Source organism: Tamandua tetradactyla, chromosome 7 (genome assembly GCF_023851605.1).
Source record: "Tamandua tetradactyla isolate mTamTet1 chromosome 7, mTamTet1.pri, whole genome shotgun sequence".
NCBI lineage: Eukaryota > Metazoa > Chordata > Mammalia > Pilosa > Myrmecophagidae > Tamandua > Tamandua tetradactyla.
The window spans coordinates 56,217,147-56,242,376 of record NC_135333.1 but is presented as its reverse complement, the minus strand read 5'-3'; the positions used below and the strand labels follow the sequence as shown (position 1 = coordinate 56,242,376).

Sequence of the window (25,230 nt, the reverse complement as noted above, 5' to 3'; positions counted from 1 at the left end):
CACTTCACCGCCAGGAAGAAGGAAGTGTTTTATTAAAATGAAGACTTTGAGTTCTGGCTTCTTAACTCAACAAAGAAGCCAAGAGGAAGAAGAGGCTAAGAAAATACCCCAATCTGCTTACGTTACTCAGGCGAAATCTTTGCCCTTGGGAACCCAACAAGAAAGTGCTCTTCAGAATTAAATTTTCATTTCCATTAAAACAATAGTAATGCCTAAGAATCTGAGTCCAAGAAATTCAGTCTTTTCCCGGCTAATGATATATCATCAAAATTTCATACCAAAAGCAAAAATGTGTTAAAAACTCAATTTTTCCTTTTCTAGGACTGTCCTCTTTGTGGCACACTACTTTTGTTGTTCAAAGAACTACTGTTGATGAGGAGGAATTTTTTTGTTTGTCTGATTCAAATGTTTTCTGAATGTTTGGCATTATTTCCTCCAATCTGATCCACTGTCCATAAGTGGCTCTGAAACCTTTGGTGTCATTTCAAAATAAAAATATCCAGCCAGGTACCAAAAAGACATTACACATTATACATACTTCCCTAGTTTTGGGGCTTTCTATTTATTCAAATCAATTTACCCATCTCAGGATGTATGCCTCTCAAGGACAAAGGTTAGATCTATTCCGCTTTTTTAGGCATATGACAAAGTGAAAACTGCAAACCATTCTGCACACACTGAGTCCAGCCCCATCACAGATGAAATGTCTCCTGAGAAGGGTCAGCAACGTCCTGGCTGGTGGGTTCTCAGCATCCGACCCTGCGGTGGGCAAGCTGCAAGAGTCAAGACCAGCCTGCAACTATCCTTGAAAAACAAACTACCTTGTGCACTGCCTCTTTATTTCTAAGATGTCTTGGCTGAATTCCCCCTTTTTCCTGTTCATCCCCCTTCTTCCCACCAATTATCTGGCATCTTTCTATAAATTCACCTTCAACCCTCTAAATGCAGAGTGAAAGAAGGAGAGGAGACGCTTTACGTACGTGTTTGAATGACACATGAGGGGCTGCGCTGGCACCTGTTTCTTCCAAATAATCTCCCCAATTAAAGCCGATTTCCTCCAAGCTTGAACCTTCTTCTGTCCAAAAACAAAAAGCAGAAGAATATTAGTACAACAGAGAAGAATGAAAAGTGTCAGCCTTCAATTAAGAACATAAAATCCTTGATGCAAGGAACGAACGAAATCAAGGGTTTAACAGGATTTTGTGGAATTCTTTGTGTAGTTCGGTTTGCTGACTTCAAGGGCATAGACTCGATAAAGGAAACACTGAAGAAATTCTGCTGTGACTATCCTGGCAAAATGAAAGGTAAAATTAGGTCCTCCTGAAGGCCTGAAATGCGACTTGCTTTAAGGCATATTTGCTGCATTTTAGTGGATTAGTTTGAAAGAGCCACTGTAGATACCTCAGCCTTTGGGGAGGCTGGAGAACAAGGTGAAGGAAGCCATCAAGAAGCAAGCAAGCACCCCAATGTATACACAGAATAAGCACTACTTATCCACTGGCTGTTTACTGTGCACAGTCATTTAATGGAAGCTGGAGAGCATCAAATAATACCTCAGATGGTCGGTGCCATAGAGGACTCTGAACGAATCAAACCCAAGTCATATCAAGGAAAAGAGACTCAAAGCCCAGTGGGACAGTCAGCAACACAGCAAGTTAGCAACAGAAAGACCCGCTACATCACGTGAACCTCTGATATCTGCTGGTGCAGGACTTCTGGGGTGCTAGAACTCTCAGAGCAGGACACACCAACAGAACCTACAGGGCTCACCTTTCTCCAGTTACAAGAAACAAGGAGAAATGCAATCAAAGGCACAACACGGCTCTTATTAAATCTGTAATTCCTTCCAACCCACAGGAAGCTATTTTGCAGAGACCCAGCAAACCCAGACTCCAAAAGGACTTAAGCAATTCTCACAACACTTAAAGACAGTACACAAGATATCACCTGTACAAATGAAGAGCACCAAATAATGCATTTTAAAGTACCGATGACATGAGTGCTATGTCACAGCTTCAAGTGGAAACAATGAGTAATTTGTAAAGATTATTTTAACCTATTGCAAATAGGCTATCATAAGGAAAGAACATACCACAATAATAGCTGTTTAAATGGGCAAACAAGTAAGAGCTTCAGAAGTTTAGACTCCCTTCTCTTGAATAATGCTCACCAGATATTGATGTACGATCCATGTATCTTCTACTCGTGACAGCTTATTTCACTGGCCAAGATTAATAAATGCTTGTATGATCTCACTGACATGAAATAATTAGAATAAGCAAACTCACACTGAGTTAGAATCTAGAATGCAGGTTACCAGGCGACAGAGTCAGGACAGGGAATGGGGAGCTCAGGCTTAAAATGCACACAGGGTTCCTATCTGGATTCATGGAAATGTTCTGGTCATGGATGGTGGTAAAGGTAGCACAACATTTTGAACATAATTAACAGCATTGAAATACATATTTATACACATACATAGATGTATTTGAAAGTGGTAAAAGGGGGAAATGTTAGGTTGTATATATAGTATAGGATAAAATTGTTTTTAAATCATGAAACTGCACCACAAAAACAGTGAACCCTAAGATAAGCCAAAGAATATAGTTGTTAGTATAATTATAAAAATGTGCTTTCATCCATTTTAACAAAAATACCACACAAGTGCAAGATGTCAATAACAGGGGAGTAATCAGTAACCTTTATTTTATGCATGATTGTTCTGTAAACACACAATTTCTCTAATTAAAAAAAAAGAACAAAGCCACTTTCGGTTATGTCATTAATGTAGAAGTGCTGTATGCCATCAGGTGGGCCAGGAGAATTAGTGGCAGGAGGGTCTAAGAAGGAAAGCTACCACTTTTCTACAAAAACTATAAAGGAAAAGTAATTCTCTGGTAATACTGGTATAGTCTCAGAAATTGAAAGAAAGGGATAATTTTGGTAATAACAGAAGATGCTAAATTGAAAGGTGGTTACCTTAATTTTCATCTTCTAAATCAAATTCCTTAGATTTGCCTCCTCAAATTCTCCCCACAAAATGTGGCCTATAATCAAAACAGCCAAGGGAAAAAGAGAAGCCACCTGAAGTGAAAACTTCTCCCTTGTATGTCTCCCAGAATTCTGCTTCACCCACAGATTTATGTACTTTGAACAGAAATATTAAAAAGTCAGCAGATCCTACCACCACCAGCTAACAAGGATGCCCGGTGAGAAGGGGTGGGTGGGAGGTGGGGAGGTTACCGCTACTAAACACAGCGGGGCCAACCCAAAGAGACAGCAGCCATATTCTGGAAACCACCTCTGGACATTACAACCCTTTTTCCTGAACAATGCTGGGTGTCTGATTCTATATCACTATCCTCAGATTTCCCAAATTTTCTCTCATTCACTGCCTCAGTCAGAGGCATTGTCTCAGCACTACTGATTTACTAAAGTGCCCAGGTGCAGTGTCTGTAGGATAGACAGCTAACTTGGTGCAAAGTCCAGAATTTCTTCACCCCTGCTCTTGTAGCCTGAGCTTCTCCCACAGCGCCTGCCCGCCCCAGATAACTCAGGCACTTCCCATGAAGGGGAAGGTGGTAAACTAAGCCATGTGTGTGCACAGCTCTCTCCTCACTGCTTTCTGTGCATCATGTCGTTTAGTCCTTCCAAGAAACCTTGTTTCACAGAAGAGAGGACAAAGGCTCAGGCAGGTCAGGACCCTCACCTGGGGCACACAAGGGCTCAGCTTCAGAGCCGGGAGGCAAACGCAGGCTAATTGCGAAGTTGGTAACGTTAGCGAGCCCTTTAGCTTGCTATACCTCTGCCTTTCACCCCACTCCACCCCTCTGTCCACCAGGAGAACCCCAGTCAGCTTCCAGTGCCTTGTCTGTCTGTCTGTCTGTCTGTGTGGGTGAGCTTTAAAATACTCCAGAGCTTAAGCCAAACAAAGAAAAGACCAAGAGGTGGGGTACAGTAGGAGGTGGCCACCACTCTTGGAGAGGAGAACAGAGTGGACAGAGCCCTTGGAACTTCCTTACTTGGAAGGAGAAGGGAACCTGGAGCGAAGGCATGGGCACAAAACCCAGTCTCAGGCCTAAGGAGAGTTCTGCTCTCCTGCTCTCTGAAACTCACAGCTGTTGACAAATGGATGGGATCTCTCAAAGAGTGATTAGTTCCTTCGAACCGGGGGCATCTGAGTAAAGACTTCGCCATCAGGAACGGCCTGCTTGGGCCAGGGCCTCAGTTCAGAAGGCCTGGACAACCCCATACCCACTACCACCGAGGACGGGCTACTCTCGCACTTCAAACCAGGGGGTGAGGGGAAAACTACAACCCAAATGCTTGACTTCACCAAGGTGACCACGTGTTGCATTCTATATTCTTCATACGAATTTAATTCAGTTCTAAGCTAGGCTACTAGTATTTTACTAAAAATTCTCCATCTGTCAATTTTTAATTCCATCTCCATTTCCTAAGAAGAAAAGGTTGTAAACACTTTGGAATCAACTCATGGAGTCATTCAAGTTCACCCTGTGATCAGATGGTGCCACCGTGTCTCTCGGGCTGGACGCAGTAGGAAAGCATCATTTACTCTCTGCTGGTCTAAAGAAAGCATCTTTAAAAGCACCCCCAAATATCAGACCTAGAGTGGGACTGAAAAATAAGACACAAAAAGCCTCTCTAGCTAGGACTGGCAACTTTAACTGGGTTGCCTGAACAATAAAATCATATACAAAATCCAGGGTGACTCACAATACAGCCTTGCAAAATCTGTAACATATAACACTTTCTCAGGCATGTGGGCCCCAGGCAGCTGATTCTCTAAGGACATTTCAATGAGCAATAGATAAACACACACAATGTTTATGAGTAGAGGTCTCATAAACCCAGAGCAAATATTTACAGCTAATTCATAAACCTCTTAAGCCCATAAACATTTTATCAAGGAAACTCTTGACAATCTCCCTTCTCTGAAAATAACCGTGCATGGCCACTGCCCCATGATGTAATGAAAACAGACCATGAAAAGCTACTAAGAACATTTCACAATTTAAAAGAAAACAGTCGCGTTAATTAGTGGCAGTCCAGTTTTAGAAAAACAGAGCTATTTATTTGGCCAGAACATTTCGTAATAAATATAAAAAGAATATCTTACCAAAAAGGTAGAGGGCAAGTTACTTTACAGTGCAAAATGGACTAAAACTGTTCATATGTCTTGTTTTTTTTTGTAAGTTATTAGATCTTGGGTCGTAGACTATTACAATCTGAAATAACACAGAACCAAGTGTAAGACTGAAATAATAAAGTCCTTCACCACCACCCATTCCAGGAAGGAAGAATTTGCAGCTAGAGAATGGGCAAACTCTTACTGGGCTCCTTCTTATGGGCTAGAAATTTTTTTCAAGTATGCACGGAGAAATGAAGAAGGCTTTTCAGTCTTTATTATTTTAACCACTGATCAGCAATCCAGACAAGCAGAAGTTTAAGACAAAAAAAAAAAAAAGTTCAACTGTCAGCATATTAAACAGAAATAAGAGTATCAACAAGCCGGAAAGAAACCGTGGCTCCGCCATACGTGTGCTAAGAGAAAGCAGAAGGAACAACTGAGAACTGAGAAAGTGACGGGCAGTGGTCACCTTAACCGGAGGGTCCTTAGGACCCTCCACCACCCAGGAGGGTCTGATGAATCTCCGTACAAAAAAGGCACCTGAAGAGGAGAAGCAGCAATGATTCAAAAGAGAATATTGTTGAGTCACATTGAGCCAGTTCCCAACATGCAGATCTGAATTTTCCTAGTAAGAATGTCAACTTCTTTCCTCCCCAAAGAGAAGAGCTGGTGGCACGCTGGTTAATATATTCCTAACGCCAAAGGTGGGGAAGAAGTGGTGGGGAGGAGAATCAAGCCAGTATTTTCAGCATAATTCTTTTTACTCAGAGGCCGGCCCAGCCAAATCTGTAACACTGCTTTATCTGCAGACTTCATCAGAAAATTGCATTTAGCAGGCCTGTAAAAATAATGTCAAAGAATCTATTTATCACTTTGTCAGTGTGTTGTTTTGCTTGCTTTTATCACAGCAGTTGAAGTAGCCTAGAAGCCTAGGAATCAGGTTTTCATACATTTCCTTCCTGGGGCTCCTGGCAATGGCATGTCAGTTTGGGGAGGCCTGGCACGCCCGGGCCACCTCATCTACCTGTGCTTGTTCCAGGCACGTGCTGTGTGTCAGGGGAAAGAGGAGTCATTTCACGTGTCATTTTCAGGGCTAGGTGCCCATTATTGATCCCCACTATCATCTGAGCTTTTCCTAGGAAAAGAAACCAAACAAACAGAAAAGCTGCTAATGAGATTCCCAGTCCACTGTTTTAAGTAGAAGTTTTCATTTCAGAGGGACCTGCCTTGCAAAGGATCACAGCAGCTGGGGTGGCTGGTGGGGGAAGGAAAACTGCAAGCTAGAAACACCCTCGGAGCAATGTCCCACTCTTGAAAACAGCCATCATTTCATCAGAGAAAAGCTGCAGTCACTTAGAGAGCCAATTAGGGAGATGAGGTCCTGGATCCTGCCACACATGGGGAGGGGGAGAGGAGGAAAGTAGAAAAGTGCGCGGGAAGACAAGAAAGAGACAGGATTCAGACTGTGCCTACATCTTAACGGTCCCACAAAGTGTGCATATGCTTGGGTGTGTTTGCATACATGTGTGCGTGTGTGCATGTGCATAAGTTTATGAATCAAGATTTCCTGATGACTTATCTCTACCCTGAGTATTTCAAAGCACTAGCCAGAGCCAGGCTGCCTGGGATTAAGTCTTGGCTCTGACACAGTCGCAAGTAACTTAACCTTGCTGTCCAAAGTGTTACCTCATCTACAAAATGGGGATAATAAAAGCAGCTATTTCACTGGATTACTGAAGGATGAAATGAGCCAACATACATAAAGTACTAAAAAGGGTGCCTCCCACATAGTTTGAACTCACAATAATATGCCTATTGTCCCCCATTTGCAAATCAATTTAGAACCGGTGGAGGAACACTGCATTTGCTTTCTCTTACATACATGACAGGAAAATCTCAGCTGAAAACTCTTACTGGGAAGAGGCTCTTAGCACCAAGACTCTCCAGCACTAAATATTTCACCACTGGTCACAGAATCAAATATCCCCATAATTTACACCAGAAATGAAATATTTTATGCAGTAACAGCTTACAAGTGAGCTATTTGATAGGGAGTTAATGCAGAATGGGTGTAAGGTTTCTGTTTGGGGTAATAAAAAAGTTCTGGTAATGGATGGTGGAGAGGGTAGCACAACACTGTAAAGGTGATTAATCCCACAGAATGCGTGCGTGAGGTTGAGATGGGAAAGTTTATGTTTTATGTATGTTTTCACAAAAAAAAAGCAACTAAAGAGACAACGACAATTAAATGTAATACATGAGTCTGGACTGGCTTCATAATGAAGGAGAAAAGCTCCAAAGGGGCATTAGTGGGACATATGAAAAAACTGGAATATAGACTGTAAGCTTTTTATCATTGTTAAAGTTCTTGAACTTGAAAACTGTACTTAAGGTGGTCGCATAATATACATGTTTCTAGGAAATAGACATGGAAGTATATTGTGTTCAAGGAACATGATGTATGCAACTTATTCAAATGTTCATAAAATAAATAGAAAAAAAGAGATGGATGGATGGATGGACAGACAGACAGACACGCTAACAACAAATGTGGCAAAATGTTAAAATTGGTGGATCTGGGAATCTGGGGTGGGGTGGGAGGTAGGGGAATGTTGGAGTTCGAACTCTATGAGTTTTGTATTATTTTTGCAACTGTCCCGTAAGATTTAAATGTTATTAGATTTGAGTTTCTAGAATGACGTGAACCTCTGCTCTCTGCAAAGTTTCATGCCTTTCTCTAACTTTATTTTTTCTTTAAGAAGTTTGTCTTTGTAATACCAGCTAAGAGTTCCCTCATCATACATCTACACATGGAAATTCCAAGGAGAAAAGAGCAAATTAACCATGTAGAAAAAAGTTAAAGGCCAATCTCTGAAAAACATTAAGATAAATCAGTCATGTGGAGATACCACTTCTATCAAACATCTTAAAACCTTCCATGATTTAGGCCATCATCAAACAAGGAACTCACCATATATAATGGGGCTGGCAGTAGGCCATACCCCAATGATACAATGAAATAATTACAACACCCTAATACTTCCTCACATGTGGAACCATCCTCAAAGGAAAAGTCAGGGCAAATAATTTCCCTGACACAAAATTCATTAATGAATTTTGGAATCTATTTAAACTACAGAGACATACTGCAGCTGCATAGAAATGAAAAGTTAATACATAGCTGGCTTTTAAACACCTTTGAAAAAATACATACTATTGAAAACAAGGCAGCAGCAGGCATGGGATGTCAGTGTGTGGGGCTGCCATGCTACAAAAAAGAGGATGAAAGTATAGAAACTCCAAAAGTGGAAAAATAACCTCAACTCAGCAAACATAAAAAAGACCAGAAAGGACCATTTATACTTAAATAAAAATAGAAAAATTAGGATGTACTCTTCAACCTATAGGACGACACTCTCTAAGAACGAAATCTACATATTTCCACTGGGGAATAATGACCCATTTCCACTTTTAGAAAAAAGAGAAGTTTTCCCACTCCTGCTCCATGTACAGAATTGAGATGGGGAGAACCAGCTGGATTTTGAAATAGATAGTAACATCTTTCAACCTATTTTGGTAGTCACTTATTTCAGAATTTTCCAGATTTTCCTCAAATAAAGAGATGTATGATTTGAGAAACGTAATCTAATAAATTCAACAACATCAAGAAATTTGTAGTGCTGTTATTAACTTGTCTCATCAAAATGTCAGGACGAACTTTGTAACTTCTTTGGACATTGGTCAAATCTGGCAGTAAGTTAGTGGACAACTTTTTTTTACATGAATTCCCCTTAGATTTAGAAAGCTAAACTGTCCTCATTTAATTTGTTGTTACATAAATAGTGCAATGCTTTACTTTTTATAAAATTACCCTTTCTCAAAAAGCCCTTTATTGGGTTAAATATTTAAAAGACGAACCATTTCTAAACTCATTTGTTACATAGTAAAATTCAAAGACTTTTTTCCTTTAGATTTCGTAAAGGGAAAAACGACTTACCATGGATTCACACTATATAAATTTCTCCCATGCTATGTATTTTTCATGAAAAAAAGCTGACTTTTAAACACCTTCATGAGTGCTTTTCATGAAAGAAGCACTCAAGCTTGTGAACAGGTACTGTGGTAATAGCATCTAATGTTTAGGCATGTCCAGTTCCCTCTTTCTGGGCACACAGGAAAGAATTATACTTCCCAGCTCCCTGGCAGCAGCAGGACCACATGACTAGTTCTGAGTTTGTGTCTTCTGAGCTGGAGCATTTAACTGCAGGCTCCAGAATCTCCAGCTCTGTTTTTTTCCATGTCTTGGCAAACGCTAAAACACCAGACTGACATGGCAGTACTGGGAGACAGTGGGACGGGGTATGATATATATACCCGTCTATTGCGCTAAGCTACAGAGATTGTGAAGTTGTTTGTTATCTCAGTATAACCCAGACCTCTCTGTCTAGTACAGATGATATTAATTTTATGGAGGAATGGAGCTCTGTATTATCTCATGTCTCCATTTTTTTTTTTTTTTTTTTTTACATGGGCAGGCACCGGGAATCGAACCCGGGTCCTCAAGCATGGCAGGCAAGCATCAGATGATATTAATTTTGAGCTAAATTTTGCATAACTTTAAAGCTGTTATGTGTGTGTATATGTGGCAGCAAACCTCAGGAACAGGCAGTAGGTGAGGTCTAGAAATATTGTCGCATGGTTTCCTAAACATTTTCAGGAAGATACCAGTCAATAAATCAAATAGCCAGATAGATGGATGTAGAAAGCAAAATCCTACCTGAATCAAGCTCTCCATTGCCATTCGCTGAGCTGTGATGCTTTTCTAAGGACGAAGATGAAGGGTCTTGCATATTGGAAACTGACAAACTGGTCTCCATTCCTAATAAGTAAGTTTCTCCTCTCTTAATTCATCCTGCTAGAAGAGTTATCTAAGGGCAACCAAAAAAAATAAATAAAGACAGAGCACTTTAATTATACTAACATGTTCTTTAAGCTCCCCAAATACAATAGAATCCTATCAGAGTTGCTACCATTTTATTATAACATTTAGGACGTATAATTTTGATAATAGAAAATACTAGAAATAGAGACTAAAGAGTACATCTCCACATGAGGTAAACAACAAAGGTCACAGCAGAGCAAAACTGCGTATTTTTCTATAGGTCATTAAGACCACATTTGGACAAATTTTTCATCAAAACATAGAGCCTACATTTCTGTCTATGGCCAAACGAAGGCTCCTTTCACTCCATGCACACTCACGCCGTGTGCTGATCCCAATCAGAGGAACAGTTACATCATTAACGAATGCAAATAACGTGCTTTCTACAAATTAGAAATGGTGACGAGGCTTTTTCTATAGTGGAACTGCTTTCCCACACTTGCATTCCAATAGAACTGGAGGGGAGGGGGTAAGTTTACAGCAGGGTCTCAAAGAACCCCACAATCAAGTTGCACCCATGAGATCCCCAGGGGCAGGCATTACCAACACATGGTGTGTTTTAGCCCCTCATTTATTCAGGGCTCTCTTGCATTTCACATGTAGAAAAAAGTTTAAATCAGCAAAAGGTAATTTATTTTACATACCACACACGTCTTAACACATACACACATACACACCTAACTTTGGTGATCTTTGATTTATTTTCCTGAAAAATACTTTGAAGTTCTATTCGTAAAAGCTATGTTTATCATGTGTGTAACGGGAGGGAAAACACTTGAAAATTACTACTTAAAGAAGTAGCCAAGCAGAGACAAGAAATGTACCAGGAACAGAATGTTGCAGTTTAATTCATCACACATTTACCATTCACCTACTATATATAAAATACTATACCAAACACTGTGGGAAGGAGGCAAAGCTATTTCTCAACCAAAACACAAAAAGCAAAAATACCTATTTTATAATAGAAACTAGAGGAAAAAATCTGTACTGATTCATTAAACATCAATCTAGGCATCTTGCTACTACAACTGTGAGCATGCAAATAAGCAAATAAAATGAAAATCAAATATACAAGGCAATTGTAAACTATTGGGAGTGATCTTTTATTCATTCAACACATACTCTCTAAGCACAAAAACTTACATTTTCTGAAACAAACAATGAAGGCACAAGGACCAAGAAGTAGAAGCTGGGTCAATGATACAAGTAATTTAAATCATGACTGTCCCAGACTATATGAGAATGATGGCTACAAAGCAGATTACTAGATACAGAATGCTCTTTATTCATTTAAAAACCACATAAAGGATAGATAAATACCATGGCCAAAACCCAATTATTAGACACATTTACAGTGCTCATTGTTGCATTATGCAGGGCTTTAATGAGTAGCAAACTCAGTCTTAATCTCAGCCTTCTAGAAGCTTTTAAGACAGGCAGTTCAAGAAAATATAGTATATACAGGAATGAATCCAATCTAAATAGAGACTAGGTTTTTCTAAAATTATTCAGAAAAGATGAAGTTATTTATTTTCCCTTGTGATCATTTGATGAGCTTAGTTTCTGAACGTGCAGCTGGAAACAACACTAAAGAAAGGAACCTGCTTGACAGGTAGCTGGTTCTAAGATTATTTACAATGGAAGACATTGACAAATGCAGCACTCTGATATTGAAGCTGGCTAATCCTACCCTGTGAGTGTCAGTTTGCTTAAATAAAAGCAAATGCCCACAAAATGACAGGGTAGAAGTACATTCTTTCAGGATTGCTATTATGACCAGGACATATGAATTTATAGATAGCTATCACCCCATTCACGGAAATTAATCCATTCAAGAAGTACAAAATACCACATATCAGCAATGAGAGCTTCAAGAAGGAGCACATGTTTCCACACGTAGTCTAGTCCATGCTCCTGGAGATGTCCTCCCTAGGGAAAGAAACAGGGTAAAGACTTCCAAGGGAACTCACAGACTCTTGTGTCTTAAGCCTGAATTTAAGTGAACAACAGGACCCACCAACTCCTCTCTATGGCCACCGGTATTTAAGAGGCGAGCTCCATACACACCACTTGTGGATGACAAGTGCGTCATCCAACCAAACATGCTTTCACCAACAGCACCCACTGAGAGTGTCCACAGGGAACCCCTGGAGCAGCACGGATCCCACACTCTGCCCTCGGGGAAAGGAAATGACATCTGGCATTTTCTATATCGCCAAGAACTTGGTCAGTGCTCAGAAAGGGAAAAGACTCAGAGCCGAGAGGAGGACATGGGCACAGCAGAAGGAGAATGCGCAGACTTTGGAAGGGCCACCAGGCTTTGGGAGATCACCGGAATTTCCCATCCTGTACGGCAGAAGGTGATAAGCACTATGGGGCAGAAGAGAAGATAAAGGCGAGGGAGACAATGGGGCCACAGTCATTTAGATGATGGTCCCGGTAAGATTTGACAACTGATGTTTGAACGAAAACCTGAGAATGAGAATCAAGAGGTAGCCTGAGCCTCAATGCGGGGCAGAAAATAGTTTATCAAAATAAGGGAAGGCTCCCTGGTTTCATCCTGCAGGGAGGGAGTAGACACTGCAGGATTTTAAGCCAGGCAGTGAAATAAGTGATCAGGTTTGTTTCAGAAAAATCACTGGAAGCTGTGTGGAAGACACAAGGGAAAGCACAAGACAGAATGAAGCAGAGAAACCAAGAGTCACAAAACTGCAAATGGGGGTCTGAACAAAACAGTAAAGGAAAAAGGAGATCAACAGCAGAATATGGTGGGAGTGAAGAGGAAATAATCCAAGAACATCTGAATAATAACAAAATGCAATCTTTTCACAGTATATGGTCAGGTTCCTAGAATAAATTAATTCACTTTCCACAGTTAGCTCTCAGCAACTAATGGAATTTATTCAGTGGCTATGGAAACAGATAATCCTGTAAAAAATGTGTGTGTGTGTATGTAAAATATGCGAGATTAACAAACCACTTCATGGAAATTTCTATTCATCTTCAATGGGAAAAAAAAAATTGGGGGGCACTTCTTACTGGTGACATTTGGTCCACAGCCATTGCAAAATAAAATCAAGGTCTTAAAAAGCAAATACTTTCCCTAACCGCAAGACCCTAACCCAAAACAAGGCTACTTTAAAAAGGAAGCACATTTCCCTTTGGGTTCATAAAATATATGTAATTTCAAGACTGTCCACTAGTTAAAACAGCAATTTCTCCAAAGACATATAAAAAGGTTCAGAAAACTGGACTTCTAAAGTGCAATTTCTTGCTTTTACAATATGATCTTATGTAAATTAATTACACTGTAATTGGCTTCTCTTGCCTCTAAAGCTGTTGAAAAGCAGAATTATAGACCAGGAACCTCCTACAAATGTCATCTTGGACCAGAGAGAATGCAACCGTGAAAAGAGCCGTGAATTTGGAGAGTAAGGAGTGACAAGGCCACCATCTCAGCCATGTGATCAGAATAATTCACTCAATCTCTCTGGTGTCCACATCCATAAAATAAGAAAGTCTGATGAAATGTAATCTATAGTCCTTTTCAAATCTAAAATTCTACCCATCTACAGTAGCTATTTTTAGTTTTAATTGTACATACTCATATTATGAGTATTCCTATTATCCATTTGTCTGCATGAAACTTAAAACATAGGCTTCTCCCCGTCACCCTAAACTGGTCCCAACCTGCCCCCTATTATTTGTGGTTTTAATAGAGACTAGAACTCATTTTAGCGTTAGGCTAAGGAAAGCCTTGTTAGGAAACAAATAGATGAGGAAGAAGACTTATTAAATAACATTCCAAATTTAATCAGAAATTATTGGAGGTTCATGAGCTATATTCAATCTCTAGGTCAACAGTGTTCGATAAAACTCTCTGCAAAGTTGGAAATGTTCTATATCTGCGCTGACCAATAAAATGCAGATACTGTGCAGAAATGCGGCTACTGCCAGTGAGGAACTGAATTTTAGCCTCACTTACTATAAACTTAAATAGCCATATGTGGCTAGTGGCTGCCAGACTGGACACTGCAGCCAACATCATTGCAGAATCGTCCTGAATTTGCTACTTTCGAGAATCTAGAGCACAGTCAGTCCGAAATAACCATCATTTCTCGGCTCTGAAAAATTTAGATGATTAATGTCAAACTACTTAAAAGAAAATACAGGAATTTTAAGAACCTAAGAAATCTTCACAAGCTCCCTAAAAGCAGTTGGTTCTTACTGAATAAGCTTCATTTTTATATCAACACAATTTCAAAGGAGACACACAATCTTAAAAGCTAAGTTATGTGTGGCATACCAAGATTATTTCCTACCTCATTCATCTTAAAATTAAAGAAAATCATTCCACCTCAAAAAATACCATCAGGCAAAATGGCTTTTCCATAAAGAAAAAAAAGTTTCTGAATTTATAATAAATCAATTGTCAGGGGCTTATATGACACTTATTGAAAAGGAAAAAAAAAATATATATATATATGGTTCTTCGGTAGTTCAACTCTTTAACCACTTGCCTCTAGCCAGACACTAGAGAAAGGTAATCTGGGATTGTAAAATAAGACATCGATTGAAATGCACCAAGTCAATCATTATAAATAGAACTCAAGGGTATCAAAATAAACACCAAGGAGAAGGCCATCTGAGAAAGCAGTGAAGTTAAATCTTCCAAATCTCAGATTATTTTGTCAGGACAGAGTGACAACCCCACTCAGAGGCTATAAGTCCACCCAGGGGGCTGCAAAATTTATTTATTTTGGCAAAGGCTGTGTCACACTTTCACTTTTTCAATGCTTACTTTTCTTCTTACTATAAAAGATATACACACTCTCTGCGGAAACCCTGGAAAATAAAATTACAAAGGAACTAATTAAAATCACTTTCATTACAACTCCTGGGGATAATCACTTTTATATTTATAGTATTTCCTCCTGCTAGTTTCTCAATGGATTTTTTTAATTGCATTCGTAAGAATTTTCATCCATTTTTCATTGAAAATCACATAGGAAGCCTTTCCCCATGTCACAGAAACTCTTTGAAAACATGACTTTGAGTGGCTGTGTAATTTTTATTACATGAGTAAGAAATCATTTATTTACCATTTCCCCACTGCAGTCGTTTTTCATTTTTTCATCTCGGCCATAAGACTCATTTATGTTCCTCATGTTTCCTGAATGTGGAATCCTAGAAGTTATGTTTTGGGGTCAAGATAGAGGACCATGTTTAAACACACTTAAAATGCTCTCCTAACAGCTATCATCACTTCCACTTTGTCTAGTGGAAGTCTCCCCAAGCAGAAATCATGCATCCTTTCACGCTTTTCAATATGCTATTCAAAAACTGGTAAACCATTGTAACTGATGATTCTCACGTACCGTCTGTTCACATCCCTTCCCGTACTATAACTCCACTAGATTTTTTATGAATTGGTTAAGAACCCTACACATTTTACCTTACAAAATTATTGGAAATATTTTCCCCAATTTGCCCTTGAGTAGTTTCTTCTGACCACTGAGAACTGTGCGTCTGTTTTATTCTTCTTGACTTAGTCACATTTATCAATTCTCTTTCATTCTTCTATGACTTGTTTTCTTAAAAAGTCCTTCCCACCCTAAGATACTCAGAGTCCAACTTCTTGGCAATTTCAACTTCCGCATTTAACATTTAACACATGGGGAATTTATCTTTAAATATTTCATGAGGGGGGCAGCTCTGAGTTTACATTCCTCCCAACACCCAATGGCCAACATCAGTTTTTTAAACAATCCATTCCCATTCCAGTGGGGCCTTTTTTATCCTGTCATTATCATATATTACATTCTTACACACACAAGGCTACGTTTCAGGACAGCAAACTTTTGTTTAATTAGAAAAGCTGCAGAAAGAGGAATTATGACAGCTGTCCACATACCCCCTTTAGGTGAGCAATAATTAAACTTGGGGTCATTTAAGGTAGGTTTTATAAAGGGATAACAATGATTTCCATATGGCTTGGGAGTCTAGTCTCTTCCGATTTTATCATCACAGCATCCCACTGTATTCAGGATATATATGAATGTGGGTGGAAATTACTGTTACTTGACCCCCAATATCCACATTCCCATTTTCCTACAAAATAAGGGGCTAATAACCAAAAACAAGTCTCGTCTTTCCGTGTTGCTAAGGTGTGTCCACATCACTAAGCTCTGACCTAGGGAGACTTCTGTGGGAAGAGCCTAGCAAGGGTGGGGGCCCACCCATACATCCTCCTTCTGGAGCCCCACTGGTTCCCATGGCTGGAGGCCCCACGAGGGGGGAACCTACAGCTGGGTTCTGAGACCACGGGGCTGTCAGCTCCAGGCTACTCCTGCAGACAGAAACCATATCCATCTGGTCTGAGCCTCTCTTAACTTTGGGTCACTGAAACACAGCCAATCCTAAATCCTAACACATATACTCCAGAAGCCCTGTGCTCCTTTTTAATCATCTAGTAATGATGACATTTAAACTGTTTCTGGGAAATTCAAAAGATGCTCTAAATTTTTATCAAAAAGACTACCAGTAATCCCAAACGCTGTCTCTGGTTTGTTTTTAAAACGCCCTTCATAGCATATGCCCACCAAGCTGCTTAGGTCTCCAAGAGAATGAAGTCTCCACTGTGGGAAGTCCCAGCATGACCCCAACTTCCCTAAGGAAAGGAGGAGGGCAGCACCACCTATATTTTCAACTCCCTCAGTGGTTCTGAATCCCCAGGAGGGCCTCACCCCCAGAGTTTCTGATTTAGGAGATCTGGGGTGGGACCCAATCATTTGTATTCCTAACACATTTCAGGTGGGGCTGATGCTACCGTACAAGGCCTACACGTTGAGAACCAGTGCTGTATGAAAAGGAGATTATATTTCTGTTGTTTAGGAAGGTAAAAGTATTCATGAAAGATCTCTACCATGGGTGTACTAGAAGACATAATAATTCTGCAAAGTCATTTCAATGTGGGCAGAGGAAGGTTGGTGTTTTTAGAAAAGGTTCTGCAAAATAGAGTCCTTACAGAATGCCAGTAACTCAATTCGTCTTTTTTACCAAGTCAAGCCTTTCTGTATCATTTTCCTAAAACAGGGCACACCCATTCACCATAAAAGTTCAATATGACGTACAATACTACGAATGCATCATATTGATCATTTATGGTTGAGATGTTCTCTTGATGGATCTAACTATCTGGACCAATTATGTTTTTCCAAGCCTCCGTTTTCTCAAAATGTGAAAGAAGGCTTAGATAATCTCTAGGACCTCTTTTCATTATGCCCCTCACTCCTGGCAGATAATTTTTGTATCAGTTATACCTGCATATACTTTAATGAGACAAATAATTCTATAAAGTTTGTACAACCTCCCTCCACTAGAAAACATTTAAAAAAAACAGTCATCTCCTGCCCTTCTCCCACCCCTCCCTTTCCTGCTCCTGGAGATGCCCATTTCTGACTCACTTAGCAGAGTGTTCTGGCATTCATCTCCCTATCCCTTGTAACATGCTATTTCTTAATTTTTCAGTTTTTGCCATTTTCAAGTGACGCCCTGTGAATCACGCCACCAACCTGCTTCTCCCCCTCCCCCTCTCTTCCTAACACACTTATCCTCCTAATAAAATGTTTGCATCATTATGGCTCTATAAACACATCACTGCTCAACCATATGATACACTATAATCACTCTTTCTCACTTACACTTTTCCCTGGAGTTCAAGATGCTCTTCTTTTCCCTGGTCCTTGGTTTTCTACATACCACCACCTCAAACTCATATTTTCCAACCATTTCTAAACGTCCTCACAACAGATTCAGATGTGTGGGTATCTTATTATTAACTTCATTCTGAAGTAATTTCCATACCAGGACCCTCTATTCTGCTCTAACCTGGACACTGTACAAGGGAGTTTCTGTCCCGATGACCCAGGGGTTCTCTTCCCCACTCCTTCCACAGAAGCTCCTGCATCCAGTGACCTCCTCTTCCTTGGCTTTCTCCCTCCTCCTTACGGAGTGCATCCTCCAGTAGCTTCCTAAGAAAGGATTTATGACATGAAAATTTCTGACGATTTGCATAGCTGAATATGGTTTTAGGCTACTCTCACATTTAGCCAAGAGTTGAAAGGGATAAAGAATTCTAAGTGGGAAAAACATTTTCCCTCATAATTTTGTTGTGGTCTCTTGAGGCTTTCACGGTTGAGAAACCTAATACCATCCTGACTGTTGATGTTTTGATGTGTCGAAATTTCAAAATGATGTCTGGTGCAATCTTCTGGCCTTGGGCATGCTAAGTGACTTTTTTTAATATTGAAATTCATGTCCTTCGGTTCTAAGATATCTTGAATTACTACACATTTCTTCATCTCCCTCTTCTCTGTTCTTTTATTCTGAAATTTTGTTCATTCAACTGTTGGTCTTTTTCAATTTTGTAACTGTCCCTCTTATTTTCTATTGCTTTATTTTTTTATTATACAATCTAGGATATTTCCTGAACTTCCTCTTTGGATTTTTGTACTGAGTTTCACATTTTTATTTTCAAAAAGTTCTTTTTAGTTCTCTTAATACTCCTTTCATGCTCTCCTATTCTTGTTTCATGGATATAAAATCTATTATATTCCTGAGACTATGAATGATTTTTTTTTTTTAAGATTTTCTTCTCTGCTTCAAAGAAGGATTTTTATTTTCTTTTTTGGTGGTTTGATCTCTTTTTTTTAATATTAACTGATTTCCTCAGAAGTCTGGTAATACTTTGCTGTATGCTCATGTCTAAGAATGGGGTTATTAAAAGGCTGATTGGTATCTCCAAGCACATGGAGTTCGGTGATTATGGGATTCACTGCACAGTGGCATGGCTGGGTCATTACATCAGGAAACCCCAGCGCTAGCATCTTTAAGCCTTTGCTTAAAGGCTGGTCAAACTACACAGAAAGAATCCTCCATATCCCAATATATAAGGCCTGGGAGTCTCCTGCCTACTGTGACAATCAGTTCTTTCCCTGAGATTAGGTGAATGTAGTATATAAGAAAGATCTCTCAAATTATATATTGGACTGTGGCTAAAAGGGGAAATATTAAGTTGCATTTTGGGTACTAGAATAAAATTTTTCTTAAAAAACCCATGGAGGCGGGCCGCGGTGGCTCAGCGGGCAAAGCACTTGCCTGCTATGCCGGAGGACCTCGGTTCGATCCCCGGCCCCAGCCCATGTAACAAAAACGGAGAAACAGAATACAATAAAACAAGAAAATGTTTAAAAATGTTTCCCTTTCTTCCTTCCTTCCTTCCTTCTATCCTTCCTTCCTTCTCTCTGTCTTTCCTTTAAAAAAAAAAAAAAAAAAAAAAAAAAAAAAAAAAAAAACCCATGGAACTGCACAACACAAACCACAGACTATACTTAACAGCACAATTATAAAAAGGTGCTTTCATCAATTGTAACAAACGCATCACACCATACCAAGTATTAATAATAGGGTGATATACAGGAATCCTCTATTTTATGCATAAACCCATAAACCCATGACTTCTCTGATTACAAACAACAAAAAAAGGCAAGATAAAAACACAAAACTCCTGATCCAAAAGTGGTGTCCTTTCCATTATGCCACTCTGCATCTCTATGTAGAAGAATATATATTTATATGTTTAATTTTATTTACATTTATACTGGTATAATTCTTAGTTTAAAACAATCCCAAATTTATGGAAAAGTTGCAAGCACAGTAAAAGTACGATTTTATCCCTGATCCATGTGAAAGTAAGTTGCTAACCTGATGCCCCATCACTGCCTTTAGTGTAAATTTCCTACAAAATAAAGAAGTAAAAATAATAATGAAGATCTCCCTCTTAAATCCAAAGAAATAAAGATGTGTCCGACTCCAACTTTGGATTTCCAGTTATGAGAGTCAAATCCTTTTCTTTACTTAAGCTAGCTGTGATGAATATACTACCTTTACATCTTGATTTTGTTTTATGAGACATGATAAATGTTAGACAAGCATTGTACAGAGTTTGAAAACAAAGTTATCCGAACTCAGGTGGAAAGGTGATATTTTGTAGTTTACTACAAAAGGAACCTTAGCATCAGAAATCATTCTTCTCTCCATTCATTACAGTAGGGTTCCAAGTGCTTACTGCTCAAGAAGTAAGCTACAGTAGCAATCAAAGAAATAAACTGGATTTCTTTTCAAAGTACCCAGTTACTCAGACTTCAAAATGCTCTGCCTTACAGTAGTTCAAGAAACTTGTATTTTGATTACCTAAATACGTACTCATAATTCCAGGTTTGCTACTCTGAAACAGGAAAACGTCTTCAGTTGTTTGGTTTTTTACGTGACTCAAAAAAGATAATACTCTGCTGGTAGAAAATAAAATGTGAAGGTCTAAACTAAAAGCTCATGAAATTCCGAATATGCTTTGGTTTAGTTCTTGGAATCTAGCATGTCCAAAAGACAGATAACCTTGCCTCACTGCACACTCTAAGAATTTCAAAATGATCAAAGGACATCTAATCAAAGCTCAGATCTTTCCAAATATTCTATTCAACACGGAAAATCTCCAAGGATTTGAAGGATGCACACCAAATTTTTACCAAAACCTGATCTCCGAACATCACTGCTTCCATTTGCTTAAGAAGCAACATGCAAATAAGAGTCTTAGATCACCAGAGTAACGGAAGAGTCATACTTGTAAAAGGCTTTGAAGATGAAAAGCAGCATTAAGTGCCAAGAGCTATTATCAGCGTGAGTGTCCTTCTATTTATATTCATGCTGTCACCCAGATCACTCTGCTGATAATGCCTGACTAAATACATCTCCTCCCCACTTTTACCAGCAACTCTCTGCCTTCCTAAGAAAAGACAGCCCCTGCCTCATTCCATCATCCAGTGGGATGAGCTGATTGCTTGGGGCAGAGGGTTCATGGAATTTTGCCATCTGCCATATGCTCAGTGCTTGATTCACCTTGATTAGGGCAGCAATTTACTCACTATCTTTCAACCACTCTTCATCGGTTTTCACTCAAAATGGATTGGAATCTGACACAAATTGCTGCCCCAGCAGAAGAAATGCTAATGTTTTACAACCTGATTCATACCTCAATACCAGGAAATAAGATATGTTAGAGATAATAGGCAGCCAGGAGTAAATACCAGCTGACCATTCCCACAATACCATACCGTATCTTCTAATTCATGGTTTTAACTGCCGCCTTTTAACCTCCCCATCAAGCAGCATGTACACACGAGAGTATAAAACGAGTTAAATCACCTTACATGTGTATATGGGCTGTGCAAAATGAGAAAGGTGAGAGCCTTAAGAAGAGAGAGCCCTGAGGGCCCCACGGCGGGGAGCATGCCCAGTAAGCACCCAATTTTTAACGAGGTTGAACTTACACGTTTGGAAATGGATGGAGGTGACAGCAGCACATTATTGGGATTATAAATAATAGTGCTGAATCGTCTGTGAATGTGGTTGAAAGGGGTAGTTCAGAGTGATGTACGTCACCAGAAGAAAAGCCAGAGGTCACAACATGGGATTGGGTAACGGCGCATCTTGCACCGGATGATGTCTGTGACTTTACACTACAAATATCAATAAGTTCTTTCATGAACCGGAAAAAAATGTCCCACACTTTTACAAAGAGTTAGTAACAGAATGATCTATGGGGGAAAATATACCTATTGCAAATTACGTATTATAGTTAACAGTAATATCTTAATATTTTTTCATCAACAGTAACAAATGTACCACAACAATACCAGGGATCAGCAATGGTGGGGAAAAGAGGTATGGGCTGTTTGGAGTTTTCTTTTTTAAGCATATTTGTTACTTTTCTTTTTGGAGTTATGAAACATTCTAAAATCGACAGTGGTGATGAATGCACAGCTATGTGATGATACTGTGAATCACTGACTACAGACTTTGTACAGTGTATGAATATATCTCAATAAATTTACATTAAAAAAAAAACAGAGAGAGAAGAGAGCACCCAAAGTGCAGATCAGCTGAGTGCCATCTTGGAAGTTCACTTACTTTCTATTTTACTATTTACTTGTACTTTTAATTATTTAAGTACTTTTAATTATTTACTAAGTATAAAGAAGTATTTATAACTAAAGACTACGAAACAATAGAAACTTTACATCAAGGTAGGAATATACGTTTTTCTAGTACCGTCAACTGACATCCAAGCCACAAAGGTAAACCATTCTTAGCACAAGACCGAGCTCCATGAACTTCATGACATGAAGGAGCCTGCTCATGGGGACTTCTAAAGAAGCATGAGTTTTAGAATTAGCACAGACATAATTGTATTTGGTCCAGATATCTTGGACATACCCCAAATATGGGATTTCCCTCCCCTTCACCTACAAATATTAAAAGGAATAAATCAGGCTATCAATGCAAGTTTGTCAACAAAGTTAAGTGAACCTCCTGTTCCACACACAGCTAGCTGTGTCTCAAATTTAACAACACATGCACATATGTCATTTCAGGTGAATCAGAACACATGTTGTACATGCAGTCATGAGAATTTGAAAGGTAAAGAAATCTTACAAGGAATCCTTCCGGAGCCAAACACACATAGGGAATGTCTACTAACAGGTGCCTAATTTTCTAAGTGGGTTTTATCAGTTGATTACTTCAAGCCAGACAGATGCACAGCAATAAAGCAAAGGGTGCCACAAAGTTAAAAATGCCTACAGCAGCATCTTCTCACATAGCTAACCAAGACACCAAGAATGAAAGGCACCGCTTTGCCTGCTCACCTCTGGGGAAAGCAACCCAAGAACGATGCTCACCTGCAGAGCTTTGTGATCTAGTTCGGAATTCTTAAAATCACCAAGAGCACTGCAGGTGTTTGTTTGTTTGTTTTTATATTTGAAGCCTCAGATATAGTCACAAAGTTGGACAAAAATCAAATTTTGTAAATTATATCATTTAAATGCATGAAGGAAGCTTATTTTTTACTGCAAATCATAATGTAAAGCAGATTTAAAAAAAACTAATTTACTTCAGGTAGTACAGAACATGGAAAACACTGGAGGGGGGAGCAGAGGACATGGATTCATACTATAATATAACTTAGCAGTTAACAGAATGTACTCTCGGTTTTTTAATCACTACAAACAACACTGTTCTCAGCTGTGAAACAAGCGGACTGTTCTAGAGCCCACCTAACTTCTCACCTCCCACGCAAACATTTCAGGAATTCTGGGTTTTCACTTACCTTCCTTGTTAAAATCAAGTGTGCATGGCAGGAGAGAGAAATACATCCACTAGAATGGAACAGGGACTAGGGTGGGCCACAAAAGCTTTCACGAAAGAGGTAGGGAACTGAGCTGGGACCTGGAGAAAAGAATGCGAGCCTTGAACAGGCAAGGGGAATGAGGCATCCTTCAGGCTAAGAGTCTGAATTGGAAAATGGCCAGGAGACAATGGACAACTAAGATGTGGCCAGCTGACAAATGGCCCCAAATGCCTAGCTAGCCACTCAAAGGCTTAATCTGACAAATTGTACAAAGCCACTATAGTTTACAGTCAGTAGGGGGATGAAAAGGGGAAGAGAGCAGGATGTTTTGCATTTTACAGCTAGCTGGGAAGAATAAAGCACCATTAAGCTAAGGTTTGAAGACAATGAATGACAAGAACCAAATCTCAAAGCGCCCAATACTGTTACTTTACACACAGCCATTCTCCTGTCTCCAAAAAGAAAACCACTACGTATTTACTAGCTAGGTTCGATTGGTAGGTTCGACCCCAGAGTTGGCTCAATTTCAGTAACAGCATGATGGAGAGTGGATTGGAGAAGAGACGAGAAAACTCGAAAGTTGCTCCACAACTGGCAGCTTTTATTAAAATGTTGGCATCCAGCCGTTCACATCTCCTTCCCTAAAATCAGGAAAAGCACACTTGGCAGAGATTAGGTGCGCCAAGGCGTGAAGTCTTGGAAGACCTTAAAAACTGTCAGCTTCGATATTAAACCATCACTAGCTAAACATTCTGCTGAACTTCTTTTTTTCTTTTTAATTAGCATATCGATGTTAATGTTTCTCAGTAGAGTCGACAGGCCTTGCCCTCCTCAGTTAGGGAAGTCCTCTCCTCTGCCTCCTTTCCCAGGCAGATTGATTCGGAATCAAAACCCCAAATCCTTAAGAATCCCACCTGCTCTAGTATAGACATTTGAACAATCACCCCAAAACAAAAACAAATGACACTATTACAAGGAGCTAATAATAAAGGGAAATAAGGGGGGCAAACTACAGACTGCAGTTAAGAGTAATACTTTAATAAGCTTTCATCAACAGTAACAAACGTACTGTACCAATACTTAGGTCAATAATAGAGGGTGATAAAGGGTATGGGAGGATATGGGTTTTCTCTTTTTTATTTCTTTTCTGGAGTAACGAAAATGTTCTAAAATTGATCATGAGGATGTATGCACATCTATGTGATGATACTGTAAGCCAATATCCGTACTTCAGATGGTTTGTCTGGTGTGTGGATACATCTCAATAAAATTGCATTAAAAAAAAAAAACAGAAAACCCTGGGAGGGAAGTCTGTCACACACATACCTTTTACACACTTGAAACTTTTAAAGCCTCTTCTCGATTGGGCTAACGGGGAAAGGAAGGCTGAAGATGGCAAGTGAAATGAGCAAAGTTAAGACACAGAAGATAAGGACCACTGCTTCCAACTAAAATCATACTGACAGTGTAAATCGTAACAAATCAATCTAGGCAAAATGAGCAAGGCATGATGCAACCTACAGCTTTTATCGTCAATCTAGAGTTGGAGCAGTGATGCTACATTTATTGTTAAAAATTACTTCAATTTGTTTACGTGTAAGTAAAAGAATCGTATTACAAAAGAGCAGCTATGGTTAGAGCATCTCTATAAGCAGATGAAGTTTAACTTAGGAAATTAATATGGTGATATTAATTAACAAGAGGTATCGGCTGCCTAAAAGACAAATGTTTGTACTCTGGATTTCTCATCACACTCATGATCTCTGACCACTAAGGGTTAAGCATCACCACATGAACCCTCATCGTCCCCAACTACCTCCTTTCGGAGACTCCTCTTTCCCAGTCCTCTGCCCTTGGCAAAGCAAATAAGTTTCTTTCCCAAATTCT

The 25,230-nt window shown here is 39.4% G+C and overlaps 1 protein-coding gene across 8 annotated transcripts in view; it reads right to left on the bottom strand.

The window, feature by feature from the left end:
• SFMBT2 (Scm like with four mbt domains 2) overlaps positions 1-25,230 on the bottom strand; it is a 260,454-nt gene that overhangs the window by 226,519 nt on the left and 8,705 nt on the right. For 4 of the 8 annotated variants that reach the window (XM_077169466.1, XM_077169468.1, XM_077169467.1 and 1 more), the window contains exons 2-3: positions 9,930-10,080; positions 981-1,075 (exon numbers count right to left, since the gene is read on the bottom strand). The exons of 1 other annotated variant lie outside the window; for it this stretch is intronic. In XM_077169466.1, coding sequence (XP_077025581.1) covers positions 981-1,075; positions 9,930-10,029 — 195 coding nt within the window. In that variant the 5' untranslated portion in view covers positions 10,030-10,080. Of the gene's footprint in view, positions 1-980; positions 1,076-2,092; positions 2,282-9,929; positions 10,081-25,230 lie in introns of those variants that run through there. 3 more of the 8 variants (XM_077169470.1, XM_077169471.1, XM_077169472.1) reach the window with 3 other exon arrangements.